The sequence below is a fragment of the Lepidochelys olivacea genome, assembly GCF_965140295.1.
Source record: "Lepidochelys olivacea isolate rLepOli2 genome assembly, chromosome: 6".
Classification (NCBI taxonomy): Eukaryota; Metazoa; Chordata; order Testudines; family Cheloniidae; genus Lepidochelys; species Lepidochelys olivacea.
This window is the reverse complement of record NC_140416.1, coordinates 15,322,024-15,335,280: the sequence shown is the minus strand read 5'-3', so window position 1 is coordinate 15,335,280 and position 13,257 is coordinate 15,322,024. Positions and strand designations below refer to the sequence as shown.

Here is a 13,257-nt window from a genome sequence, read left to right as displayed (position 1 = left end):
CCACTCTACAGAAACACCTAAACATTGGAAAGTTGGCAAATACATACGTCACCTAGACATCCTTAACTCTTCCCCATTGTGCCATCAGCACACAGATAATCTTTGCAGTCCGTCACAAAAGTTCAGTATGATTTTTTTTGCAGTCATTAATGAGATGTCCCTGAGTAATGGACAGATAAAGTGTTCTCCAGGTTTCTGGTTGTTAGTGTGGTGGGGCAGAGTTAAGATTGTTTGGGTGACCTTAATTCTGTATTATCCACTGTCTTGGCTAAATTTTTATTTGGGACTTTTTGTTGTCATTTCTTTAAAATTGCAATACTCTTAAGGATTTTTCGCTCAAAATATATAATGGATTCTTTCAACATTAACTCAAATTATGGTTGTTTGCAAGGTTGCCATAGCCATATTTGGTCCCAGGATATGAGAGGTAGGTGAGATGATGTCTTTTATTGGACCATCTTCTGATGGTGAAAGGTACAAGCTTGTACCTTCCACCAACAGAAGTTGGTCCATAAAAGATATTACCTCACTTACTTTGTCTCTCTAATTATGGTGTCTTTTTAGAATCTGGGAATACTAGGAGTATGTGCATGTGTATTTTATCTCCTATTTCTGCGTATTAAAAAGTACATCAGTATAGAGATGGTGAGAACTGATGAAGACAGATACTTGGGACCATTGCCAGGGTTGCTGTGGGATTTGTATTACTTGTATTACAGTGCACCCACCATCTGCTTGGTGCTCTTCAAAGCATCTACGAAGAGATAGTTCTTGTCCCAAAAAAACTATGCGGTCTGCTAGCACAAACCAGTGGTAATAACAAGTATAGTCCTCTTTGGGGAAAGAATTTGGATGATGTCACCAGGACACTGGGGTGTAAGATCAGGTCCCGCTCCAGTTCCTGCCTTGCTCCTCTCAGGGGGACAAGGACATTTTAAAGTCCACCCCTGCAACTTTCTGGTCCATGTGGCTGGGATATTGGGTTTTCTATATGGTGAGTTTTTCAGTGTCGTTAAAAATCCTGGAAGTAGCTCCATCTAGTGACACAGCAGTTCGTATGCAAGTTAACACAGGTGCCCTGCCCCAAAGAGATTCCAGCCTGAGGTGTCTTAGCAATGCCTTCCCCAGTTGGGAAGCTTATAGGAAACTGGCTGTCTATGCTGACAAACTGAGCTCTGTATCTGCCATGCTGTAATGTTAAGTGTGTCTTTTGCCACCCCCATTCTCCCTTGCTCTGCTGGGCACTTTTCACAGATGGGAAGCTGTATGATGCGTATGTGTCTTATGCAAACTCCCCGGACGACAGGAAGTTTGTGAACTTCATTATGAAGCCGCAGCTGGAGAACCGTCACGGCTACAAGCTCTTCCTGGATGATAAGACCATTCTACCCAACTCAGGTATGGACCATCCCAGACGCTGCCAGGCCACAGGTTAGATGGGAGGCAAATGGACATACTCCCACTGCTGGGAAGTCAGCCTGGACCTTAGGTTAATGAACCTGCCCTTTAGGACCCAGGAAGCATCACCCGGCATAGCAGATCTGCTCTCTGGTATGCCACTTCCCTTTGCTCTCCCACACACCTTGCTGTCAAAGATTACAAACACAAACTGATTCAGAATGCTGTGATGTCAATAGCCGAGTGTTTTAGAGATGGGAAAAGAGAGGCACTGAAAGGTCAAGTGTTCCCTCCAACGTCATATAACAATTCCGTGAGAGAGTTGGGGATGGAACCCAGGAGTCCTGACACCTGGTCCCCTGCTATAATCACTGGGAAACACTTTCTTCAGATCCGGCAGTGTAACCTGAGTCTGGGAGAGGAGCACTTTACTCTCTAAGACAGGCTGGGTTATGAATTCAACTGTTTGAGAGACTGTGGACCTCTTTGTGAGGACACCCTGTTGCCCTCAGTTTGGGTTCGGATGCTAAGGCAGGCCATTCCTGGAGAGGAGGAGGAGGAATAGTGAAGTGCTGGTGGCCCATTCTGGCTCTGCTTAGTCTTTGCCGTGGCTGTGACTGTGAATCTCATTCCTATCCTACTCCTGTAGAGCCTTCAGCAGACCTGATTATGAACGTGAGCCGGTGCCGGCGCCTCATTGTGGTTCTCTCGTATGCATACCTGGAGCAAGATTGGTGCATCAACAACTTCAGGTAACTGGCTGGTCACTGAGCAGGGTTCTAGGCTGCTGCTTTGCTCTCCTAGTAGCACAGAGGTAGTTCTCACTAGATTGTCAGAATGACTGCATGGCAGACTGCACCCTTGTTCTTCTCCCCCGTCTGCAATCCAGTCATGTTATTCCTCCTCTTCCTCCTCCACACTGCTGGGGTTCCCAGCAGTGGAGTCACTGAGAGCACAGGAGAGAGTGTCCCTGCTCTCAGTTCCTATGTCTGGTGCCACAGCAGCCTGTGGTGGCTGTGAGAGCAACTGCAAGTAAGTCCTTCTCGGTGACCTAGAGCATGCTCAGTGCAGACAGAATCTTCAGTGTTTAGCAACCAAACTCTAACAAGTCTCTACTGAGCATGTGCAAACTGCAATTTTTCCCAGGCCAGGTTCGGGTGTATTTTCCTAGGAGCAGCAAAAGGCACATCCTGGGCACCATGGTGACCTCCTCCCAATCCCACCAAATTTCAAGTCTCTTGTTCGAAAGCAAGAGCTTCTGAATGAAACTATTGTAAGATATTCTTTTTTAAAGAGAGGTGAAAAAAAAATTCTTCCCTAATCTCGTTCTCTGAAATGGTTAAACTTTTTAGCTCAAACTTTCTAAAACATTTGCTAGACACGTGACATGAAAAATTCCAGTCCAAACTGTGAAAGTTTGCCAAATTTATAAGCAAATTAATGCAATCTTATCATAGACAGTATTGGGCAATCTTAACAAAAGGCATCTCTTCCAGCTCCACCTATAATGTGGTTACAAGCCCTAAAAACCTTGCCTCTATTGTCCTTACTCCAGCTTCCAAAACAGTTAGCTTCCAAGCCAACGCTCACTGAAGTCAATGGGAGTCTTTCCATTGCTTTGCAGTTGGTCAGGGCAATGAAGAGATGGGTAAGCTGAACAGGCGTGATTCATTGCACTCCTAACTCCCTGAAATGGTTGCCTTGTATTGCAGGGACGGCCTGTTGAGGCTGTTGGAACTGTCCCAAAGACCCATCTTTGTCGCCTTTGAAAGCCAGTATCGGGAGATAGAGCATGTGGCCATTAATGTGCTGAAGCAGCACAAGAATGCTCTGACCTTACTGCTCTGGCGGGCCGGCTCAATGGTAAGCTGTGAGTGGGGTGGGAGCGGACGGCTCTGGTCAGTGAGGTTTCTCACAGTACTGATGAAAGGCTCTGGGTACCACTCTCCTTGACAAAGCAGCATTTCAAACTTTACAAGAAGCACTGACAATCAAACGTGGTTCTCTGTGGTGGAGGGCCTGAGACATTCCCTCTGCTCACTGACCTCACAATGGTGTGTGCCAAGGCCACTCTGCTACTCCAGAGCTTGAAAAATAGAGCGAGATGGGCTGAGTGGGGTCTTCAGGATTTTCCCCGCTGAACTCTGCTGGGACACTTCACTGTCCCGCCCCATACATCCCTCCTCTTGGCATCTGCTATGGTTACTCGAGCCCTATGACTGGGAAGGCAAGCCAACTCCAATTAGTTGTCAGTTCCTGGCCACTAAGAGATGCTGCAGCCTCCCTTTCTGAAGGCAGGTAGCGCCACTTCAACTCTGCTGAGGTAACAGAGAAACCAGAGATTCTCCCAAACCCACACAGACTGTATCCTACTGCAAGGAGAGGTGCTGAACTGTCAGGCCAAGCCTATTGCTACTCAGGGCTAGTCTACGTTAGAAGCGCTGCAGCGTCGCAGCTGCGCCGATGCAGCACATCTGGAGACGATGCTCTACGTCGATGGGCGAGAGCTCTCCTGTCGGTAGACTAAAACCACCTCCATGAGAGGCGGTAGCTCTGTCGACAGAAGAAGCTCTCCCGACGACATAGCATTGTCCACGCCAGTGTAACTTACGTCCTTCAACAGGGTGGCTATTCATACCCTGGGCGATCTAAGTTATACCAGCTTAAGTGGTAGTGTGTACAAGCCCTTAGGCAGCCTTGCTGGAAGTGTCCTGCAATACCAGAATTAGAGTGCCATGGCCTTTGAACCTCTTGGCTGCTGCCCTGGGCTCCCTGCACTGCAGCTCTCCTTGAGAAGCCCTCTGGCCACTGACACATTACCCACATTAATTGCTGGCTGGGGTTTTTCACAAAGAACAGTAAATCCTGTAATCCACGTAATCCTCCCTTGCCTGGAAGCTCAGAGGCAAAGAAGCATGGAGTTTCGTAGAAGTGCTGTAGCTCCAGGTAGTGACCCAGATGGCCACGTGGTGGCACCATAACCTGAGAGATGGCAATGGGCAGTAGGTTAAGAGATGTCTCCACATGCTACAATGCTGGGGAAGGATCATCATCTCCAAACAGACACGGAGGCTACGGGATTTTCAGAAGCGCTTAGCTCCCATTGAGAACAACGAGAGCTGCTGGGTGCTGAGGACTTTTGAAACTCAGGCTGTAAATGACTTGCCCAGAGACACACATCAAATCAGTGGCAGAGCTGGAACAGAGCCCCAGTCTCCTGTCTGCGTGCAGGAATGACCACACTTACCCAGGCTGCCTTTGCGGATGTGGTAATGGGATGGAGAAGTTAGATACACAATTGTGCAGGAGGTTGGATGTCTAACAGTGTAAAGAGTGAGGCCCACAGTGACAGTAGAGCATTTTTAAACCACTCCCTACAATTAATAACGTTCCCTCTTCAGTCATGTTATCGAAAGCTACATTCCCAGCGGTGCTACTCTTCAGAGATCAGCGTGGACTCCCCTGGTGCCACTCACTTGGCTGTAGACTCCTCTCCAGTTCTCGGAGAGAGCTTGGGTGTACACTGTTAGCGTTTGGGCTCTCTCATTAGACTACCATGTTCCCCTGTGTACCTGACACAGGATGACTCAGGATGGAGCCAACCATTTCAACCCTTTGGCTCATTGTGTTCATGGGAACACACTGCCTTTCTCACATGGCTTTGACATGTGCATCCAAAGCCAAGTTTAATCTTTGGCTTTCACTACCAAGAGCATTTTAGGGCTGGCTTGTCCCTGGCCCTTGCGCGTCCCACTTATGGGACAGGAACAGCTAATCCCCACATTTGGGGAAAATGCTGGAACTACTTTCTCTGCACTACTGGGGGCACAGCTTGAAGGTGTGGGGGCAAAGAGCGGTAGCACCATGTCCTCACCTACCTCTCCTACTTCCCCACTATGCATGCTCCCTGGAGCTCTGGGTGGATTTTGTCTCTAATTTCAGACCAGAAGTGCTCAGTTCACAAGTCAAATGTGAATTCTAACAGCCAACCCCAAACTCATACTGGGCTCTTTCCCTCCCTGCACCATCACCAGCAATAGTGGCCCTGCAGGCCTAACTCTGCCCTCAGTGCAGCTGGTGTAACCCCCGTCTTCCTCTCCTCAGCTATGCCAGTGCAAGCCACGGAAGGCTAATGGGTTTGCACAGATGTAAGCAGGGAAGGCATCATGCAGAATCATTATTCCTGGTGACGATGCAGAAGAAGGAAAGACTCCACTGTCAAATCCCAGAGCCCAGGATCTGGCAGTTACAAGAGCCAGGCCCTTGGCTTTGAACTCAGCGACACACACAGGATCTGGAGCCCCGTTCTGTCCAAGGGAGACCTGCACTTTAACTCTCTCCAGAGCAGCGTGTTTGGGACTAGAAAGCTAGCTTGGAAAACTGGACAGAAGCTTTCTCTTGGGCCTAAAATGAAGTCCTGCTGCTTCCCACGGCTGTTTCTTTTTGAAACCCAAGCCTAGACCTGCAGCTTCTAGCCTCCATACAGTCTCAGCAGTTCTGCCAGGATCTCCACCCAGGTTCTGCTAGTTTTTCCTGATCCCAGCTTGGCGAGAGGCCATCTTCTGAATACAGCCTTTGCCAGAGCTCTGTTGCTGGGGCTTCAGACATGTGCAGGGACACGCCCTTGCTGGCACTAGGGAGCTGTACTGCTGGAGCAGCCCTGCCAGAGTGAAGCAGCACTGAACAAATGCAAGGCCCCCTCCAGCTTCAAGAAGAAAGCATTGCACACGCCAGACGGCCAGTGTCCAAGACGGCAGGCCCCATCCACACTTGCCCCTGACTGAAGGGGTTTGGAAGCTTCTTGGAGCTGGATTGGTCAGATCTCAGGCACTTCTGTACAGCATTTACTCCTCCAGAATTGATCCTGGCACTGCAGATAAGGTAGCACCGAATCCTTCTTGGTTCCGATAATGTGCAATTCCCAGTGAAGAGACAGGATTACACTGTTCCCCTGCTCTCTGTGGGACCCAGGAGTGTGGGGAATGCCCAGAAAGGGCAGAAGTTTGTGGGAGGAAGATGCTCTGGTGGATAGAACAGAGGACATCTAGTCAGGGGACCTGGGTTCTATTTCCTGTTCTCAGTTGCACCGCTGACCTGCTGGGTACCTTCTCTGGGGAAGGGACTTCCCCTCTGTGCCTCATTTCCCCTTCCACCCTTTGGCTGCCTTGTGTGTCTAGACTATGCTTGGTGGGGTAAGGACTGTCCCTTCCTGCAGCCACAGACAGGGCTAACACAATGGGGTCTTGGGCGCAGCTTCGGCCTCTAGGCTTGACAGAATACAAATTTTAAAAAAGTTCCATTTTCCTCTGATTTTTTGGCTGAGTTTCCAGCTCCCTCTGCTGAAAAAGGAGTTCTGTCTCCATAAACTTTTCAGGAGCCAGACCTGCTGCATGTGTCACAGCTCATATGCCCCAAGAATGTGCTCAGCAAGTAGGTGCTGAAACTTGTCCAGAGACGTGTCAGGGGTTGCGGGGCTTTGCACTCGGCGAAGGATATGGCTCGAACAGAGCTTGGAGCGGAATGCAACCAGGGTTCTCCCTCTTCCTTACAGACCCCGTCGTCAGATTTCTGGAAGGAGTTGTGCCTGGCTCTGCCACGGAAGGTGTCCTACCAGGGGATCATGGCGGACCCTCAGATCCAGCTCGAGGAGGACAAGGACCCCATGCTGATTCTCCACAGTAGCTACCTGGAGTACCGAGGAGACCCACATCCTGAGGGAGACCTGGGTACTGTAACCATCTGTCTGTGTTCTTATATGGCTCCCATTGCCATAGTTTCTGAGCCCCATTCTATAAAGGGGGTGTCACAACACACTGGCTGGGCTGCAGCCACTTATTCCATGAACACCTAGTGTCTAGGAACCTGCACCCATAGGGCCAGACTTCCCTGGGGTATGTGCCCCTCCCGCTGGTATTCCGCACATGGAGCTGGGCTCAAGTAGGAGCAAAGTTCACCCCTCAGAGCACCATTTCCAACCTCACGTCTGAGGTTACAGCCAGGATTAGTGGACTGAGCAATGACAAAGGGCCATTGATAGCCATCTCAACAGTTCCTCCTTCCCCATCTCTCTGCATCTGCCTGCTGGAGCCTTGCACTCTGACCTGCCCCCCATAGAGGTGGCTGTGAGTTTCCTTCCCAGTCCCCCAGGGCTGTCCTTGCCATTGACTTTGGATTGGGTTTGATGTGCTTAAATCCTGATCGGCTACCCGTTTCTAACACAAGATATTCATGCCTGGGACTAACTAAATCACCCTGGACGGCCACCAACCCCAGCTCCTCCCCTTTACCCCCAACATGCACACGGGCCACCTACTCTTCCCTTTCGGCCTCTTGGGGAGAGCCCCGCAGTTTACTAGGGCTCTGAGAAGCGCAGAGGAATTGGAGGCCCCATCCCTTTCCCTGTGCAGGCTGAAGCAGTCTAATACCCTCCAAGTCACCACGTCAAAGAGAGCACAGGCTAAAGAGAAGGGAAAGGTTGTACCAGTGGCTATTCGCTTCCTTCCCAGGCCGAAAAGAGAGTGATGCTTGCTGGGCCTTGTCTCTTCCCAAGCCTCTGGAAGAGCTGCTGCTGGCTGGAGTAGTGGGAGGGAGGTATGCTTACCGGTATCTGCCCCAAAGGTCTTGGAGAGGCAGTCCAGGGTTTGTTAACACATGCTGAGTTGCCGGGAAATATATTTTAATTTTAGTCACAGGATTCAAGTAAGTCCTGTGCTTATAAAAGATTTACAAGCAGCTGGCATCGCAGAGCTCAGCTTGTTTGCGCCCAGTGATTGTCTTGTTAGGAGGAGAGTGGAGAAATGATGGATTGGCACAGCTGGCTGGAGTTCAGACAGGAGCACTGTGGTTATTCTGCCAGGTGCTCTTTGCCGCCTGACAGCAAGTTGTCAGGCCTCAGGCACCCAAGTGTCAGGAACAGGAGTTACTGGTTGTGTGCTGCATCCCCACACAAGGCATGGCAAAGCTCCCCTTCTTCGGCTAGTGCAGCAGTGTGCTAGGATCCTGGGGCAGCCTTGTTCTCTAGCTTTGCAGGGCACTGGCAAGGAGATTGGGAAGACTGTGACGGGAAGGCGTGGCAACAGCTCTTCACTCGGAGGAACAGTTAGTTCCTGGGTTTTTTAACTTCCTGTTCTTCCGCTGTTGGCTGGTATGGATTGACCCTAGAATTGCTGTTCTGTGGTAGGAAAGCCCTGTAGTCTCTATCAAAATCCCCGTTCCACCCTCAAAGCAAGCCAGAACTCCTGGGATTCCCACAGAGTAGGAGCAGCTGAGGGTCCTGTTCCCCATCCCCCACCGATCTGTACTCTCTCTCCATCCCAGCAGGTGTCCGTGGGTCCATTTTAAGGGGCCCTCCACCCCCTCGAATGACTGGCCCTGATGGACCACCAGCATTAGCAGCTGGCATCATGGAAGAAGTGCAGCTGGAAGAGGGCCAGAGGAGCGAAATAGACATCTCTGACCTCGGCTCACGCAACTACGGAGCAAGGACAGACTTCTACTGCCTCGTGACAGAAAACGACCTCTGAGAGGGAGAGCAGAGACGGTGGGATTATTGCTCCCATGGGACTGGCCATCTTGGTGTCCCTTTAGCAGGAAATGCTGCTCAGCTAGTTTCTTTAACCCAGAGGCCTGGGCAGGTCTTCAGCACTCCCATTCTGGGGTGTTCTCTATGGGGCAGTCAAGGCAGGGGAAAGGGCTGACTTTCTACCCACTCACTGAAGCCTTACAGTCCCATCTAAATGCTGGGGATCTTAGTTTTTGTACCTGTTCAGGACCAAGGGAAATTGTTAGGAACGAAGAATTCAGCCTGGAACGGGCTGAAAGAGACTGGGGGTGGGGTGGCGGCGAGGGAAAAGCCCAGGGAAAACTGGTGCGCTGAGGTAGGCCATGGCATTGCAGATGGTGAGGGCTGTCTCTGTGATCGCTAGAACCATGAGGGGGGCATTGCAGTAACAGATGCCAGGGAGGGGCTGGATTTTGTTGTGGCCATTGGGTACCGAGATACTGCGTCATGTGGTACCTGGCAAGCACGGAGTTCCTGGCTGTCCCACGGCATGCGGTCGAGTGGTGACTGGGTTGGGGGGACACCACCAGCAGGGCTAAGGATGGGGTCACCTTGAAAGGGGACTGGGATTTGTAGTGAGAAATGTAGAGCCATAGGACAGCGTAGCACTGTTGCAGCAAATGCACATGGAGGCCTCAGCCAGCAGTTAGAGCTAGTGTGTGGATAAGAGGCCAGACAGCGCAAAGGTCTGATGGGAGTTGGGGGGACCTAACTCAGCCTCAGGACTGAAGGACAGAGACAGCCAGGGGCGTTAAAGCAGCTTGAGGGCAGACACCAGAAAAACCCAGGGGACTGAAAGCAGAGGCTGATCCTCCCCTGCTGCATGGTTGGTTACTCAGGGATTCTTGTACCACCAGCACTTCAGCAGGGGCCATTTCCTGTGAAGGAGCAAGAGCAGGGACGTGTCGCTCTCTCCAGGAAGTGCCCTGTAACGGCATCGCTCACCGGCAGGCTTTACAGCGCTGCTCCTTCGGGACCAACAGGACGGCTTTGGAAAGGGTTTCCTTGATTCACAGAGCCGCTTTGCTCTTTCTTCTTTTTGAAATACAATTAAAATAACTGTTGTTTTAAGCTGCTCTTGGCCTTTTCCCTCCACCAGCAGTTTTAGGAGAGGATGGAAGTTGTGAGCTCTTTGTGTAAGGAGGGCTGGGATCTCACGTTCTTCCCTCTTTGGGCAGTGACATGCAGCCCCAGAGAGAGCTACTCCTAGGCTAAGGGCTTGTAGTAGCAGGAAACGGGGCAGAGCCTAGTGGAGATTCAGGACTGGAATAGCAGGGGAGCTGAAGGTCAGGACTGAGGTGTGTTGGCAAAGGCCTCTGACCTTGATTGCAAACTGCACAGCCCCGCTCCCTCCCACAGGGGAACACTAGTATTTACCACAGCCCTGGCCCCAGACAGTACTTCTCCCTGGGTACCTGTTCTGAGACACGGAAGTGAGCAAGGGGCCAGTGTGGGGCACAGAGACAGCACAGACAGTGGGGACTAGCAGGAGACGCCCCCCCCCCATTCATTTTCAGTTAGGACGTTAGCATTCACGAGCGCAGACCCTAGCTACGGTCCTATGGTCCCACACTGCCCCCTGTGTTCTGACAATGGCTGCTGCCACTGTCAAATCGGGTTAGAGATGGGTCAAGCCAGCCAAGAGATGGGGGGGCGGGCCTGGCCCCAGCTTCCAGAGGATTCTAGATCCTCAGAACTGCTCACTCCAGCTCCATCCTCCAAAGGGAAAGTTACAGCATAGACTTAAGACAAAGCAAAAAGCTGACCACTTCTGTGCTCTGCCTGGGGAGCGCGCAGAGCACTATCCATGGGCTCGTTAATTGTCGGCCTGGCTGGAAGGTGAATGGGGCTCGTTCAGGGAGTCTTTGCATGAGATTCGTCCTCCTGCTGATTCACTGCTCCACAAGGGCTCGCAGTTGAATTTGCAAGTAGCAGCCACCAGCACAGCTAGGCCCTGGGGCTGCCTGCGAGAGTGAGCTGTGGCTATGCAGAGGTCCTGACTCACAGTCCATGCGGTGCCTTTCCTGCTGGGCCAGCAGGGCTTCCTCAGCCCCCGAAATGCAGCTGAGAGGCTGGAGCCCAGCAGCGCCAGGCAGCAGCCCAGCAGCTGGGGACACCATTGCCCGTGGAGATTTTGTGCAGACAGAATGTGATGCAAAGCCAGTCTGGGCTTGGGGCTAACACCCCTGCTCTTGCAAAACACCAGGGCACCTTTCGTTATCACAGGATCCAAGTGTTAAGCAAAAGTCAGCAGCAGCATCCCCAGTGCCAGGCTAGGGCATTGGCTCTGCATTCACTCGGGAGGAGCGTCAGCAACTGCCGCCCCAGTGCTCCCCAGCTTTCCCTAAGTCGTGACCAGCCCAGCCCTGCTCAGCCTGTGCAAGCCAAGCAGCTCGCAGCCCCAGTGGTCTGACTCCAGCACTGCTGCAGGGTACTTGCCCTCGTTACAAAGCCCATCTTAAAAGCAATTAACTTTAGTATCAGGAAACTTTTTAGTCAACTGGGCAGTAAGGAGGGTTTGGCTGCCAGGGCTCCCCTGGGGGTTATTTGATCTGAGCCATGCCTAGCAGGGAAGGGACCGTCAGGAGAACAGCAGAGGCTGTGGCTAGGAGGTGCTGCACTCAGGCTACAGCTGGTCTTTTGCTGCTGGCTCCTGCCCATGGGTAGCAGGCTGGGTTAGAAAGCAGAGGGAGCGTTAACCTGACAGCCCTTCCCCCTCTTCCTTCTCGGAAACACCCCAGAAAGACCTCCAAGCCACTCACTGGTCAAGGCCTTTATTTAGGGAACACAACGAACTCCACTCCTGGCTGAGGAAGACAAATGCACCGAGAGAGATGCCAGCCTCACCTGGGAACCCCGCTTGGCCTCAGCCACGGGCTTGGAGGCCAGACTCTGCTACCTGCTACGCTGGGGTCAAACCAGAGTCACTCCCCAGCGGCAGTGCCCTGGTGTCACCGGGAGTAGCAGCTGGCCTCAAGTTTCTGTCCCAGGCACTGAACTGTCGCCTCTGATGCAGTTTGCTCCTGTTGCTGAAGCTACCTCTCTTATCAGAATTACCCAGACTCCCCCAATCCATTCTGCTGCTCCCCCCGCCCCTGGACTCTGCTTATCTATTGACTTGTTTCTATAGGGAAACCCCAGAGAGGCAGCACGATACAGCACTTATCCAGCGTCTCATGGCCACGGGTCAGAGCCTCATGCCCTCCGAAGGGAGAACCAAACTGCTACAACAGTGAGCGGATCCCAGCCTGGGCCCCCTCTAACACAGGCGAGGTCGAGGTGGGGAGAGAGAGTAGGGGGTCAGAGCAGGACTGGTCCCTTCTATAATCTCCAGTGTTTTCTCCAGTTGTATTTTAAATGGCTCAGGCAGCGGGGTGGCCAGCCCGTCCCTTCTTCCCTGGAGAGACCCCTCGCTAGGAGATACAGCCGGTCTTCCACGCCAGCAGCTCCCTCTAGCCAATGCCTCTCCCTGGTGTTTGTCAGGAAATACACTTCACCTGCCCCACTGCAAGCCCCCTCACTCAGCCTAGGGTTGGGTAGCCACATGAGTAGCAATGGGGATCTGAAGAAGAGCTCCGAATGCTCCCTGGGAATCCTTCCCCACCCTGCAGGCCAGGGGAGCAAGGGGCAGCTGCCCACCCATCAGGATGGGGACACATGTTTAATTCAGGCAAATAAAGCTTCCAGAGTGACCCAAAGGGCTCAGCTCTGCCTGCTGTCACACAGCTATAGCTGCACCCTGTGTGACCAAGGGCAGGACTGAGCCCCAAGGATTTTAAAATGGCAGAGGGAAAAAACCCATCCACCTCTACGTTACAGCGGTGCCAGGGAGCTTCCTATCTACAGCATATACAGGTACAATGGGCATGCGGCTGGAACAAGGCAGCGCTCGGCCCCGTAGCTACCGCAGGACTGAACACAGCGACAAGACCAGTCAGTGCCTCCTGATTTGTGTCAGAGGCCAGGCCAGAGGGGAGCAGCTGAATCATCTCAGGGGGGCTACCCAGAGCACTGGGTCTGATGCCAGGCACCCCTTCTGCGGCAGCCATGAGCCCCTGGGCTACTGTGGGAGACAAGGCACGGGAAGCGGGAGGGACTCCTCCAAAGAGCCAGCCCCTGCAGTTCAAGGGCAGGCCTGCTGGCTAACCCTGTGTAGGACATAGCAGCTCAAGGTGTGAATGCTGCTCATGTTACAGCTACCCCAAGGGCCTTTTGGCGCTGTGCCTCTGATCAGTGCTTGCTTCCAAAGCCGTGAGCAGCTCCCAGTCAGGCCCCGAACCAGCATCATTCCCATCCCA

The 13,257-nt window shown here is 52.3% G+C and overlaps 1 protein-coding gene across 4 annotated transcripts in view; it reads left to right on the top strand.

Annotated features, from left to right (window-relative positions):
- Positions 1 to 10,009, top strand: part of SIGIRR (single Ig and TIR domain containing) — a 41,392-nt gene extending 31,383 nt beyond the window's left edge. For 3 of the 4 annotated variants that reach the window (XM_084630729.1, XM_084630730.1, XM_084630728.1), the window contains 5 exons: positions 1,255 to 1,398; positions 2,048 to 2,150; positions 3,111 to 3,261; positions 6,950 to 7,124; positions 8,716 to 10,009. In XM_084630729.1, the coding sequence (XP_084486855.1) occupies positions 1,255 to 1,398; positions 2,048 to 2,150; positions 3,111 to 3,261; positions 6,950 to 7,124; positions 8,716 to 8,921 (779 nt within the window). In that variant the 3' untranslated portion in view covers positions 8,922 to 10,009. The remainder of the gene's footprint in view (positions 1 to 1,254; positions 1,399 to 2,047; positions 2,151 to 3,110; positions 3,262 to 6,949; positions 7,125 to 8,715) is intronic. The other variant, XM_084630731.1, reaches the window with a different exon arrangement.
- Positions 10,010 to 13,257: the final 3,248 nt, after the last annotated feature.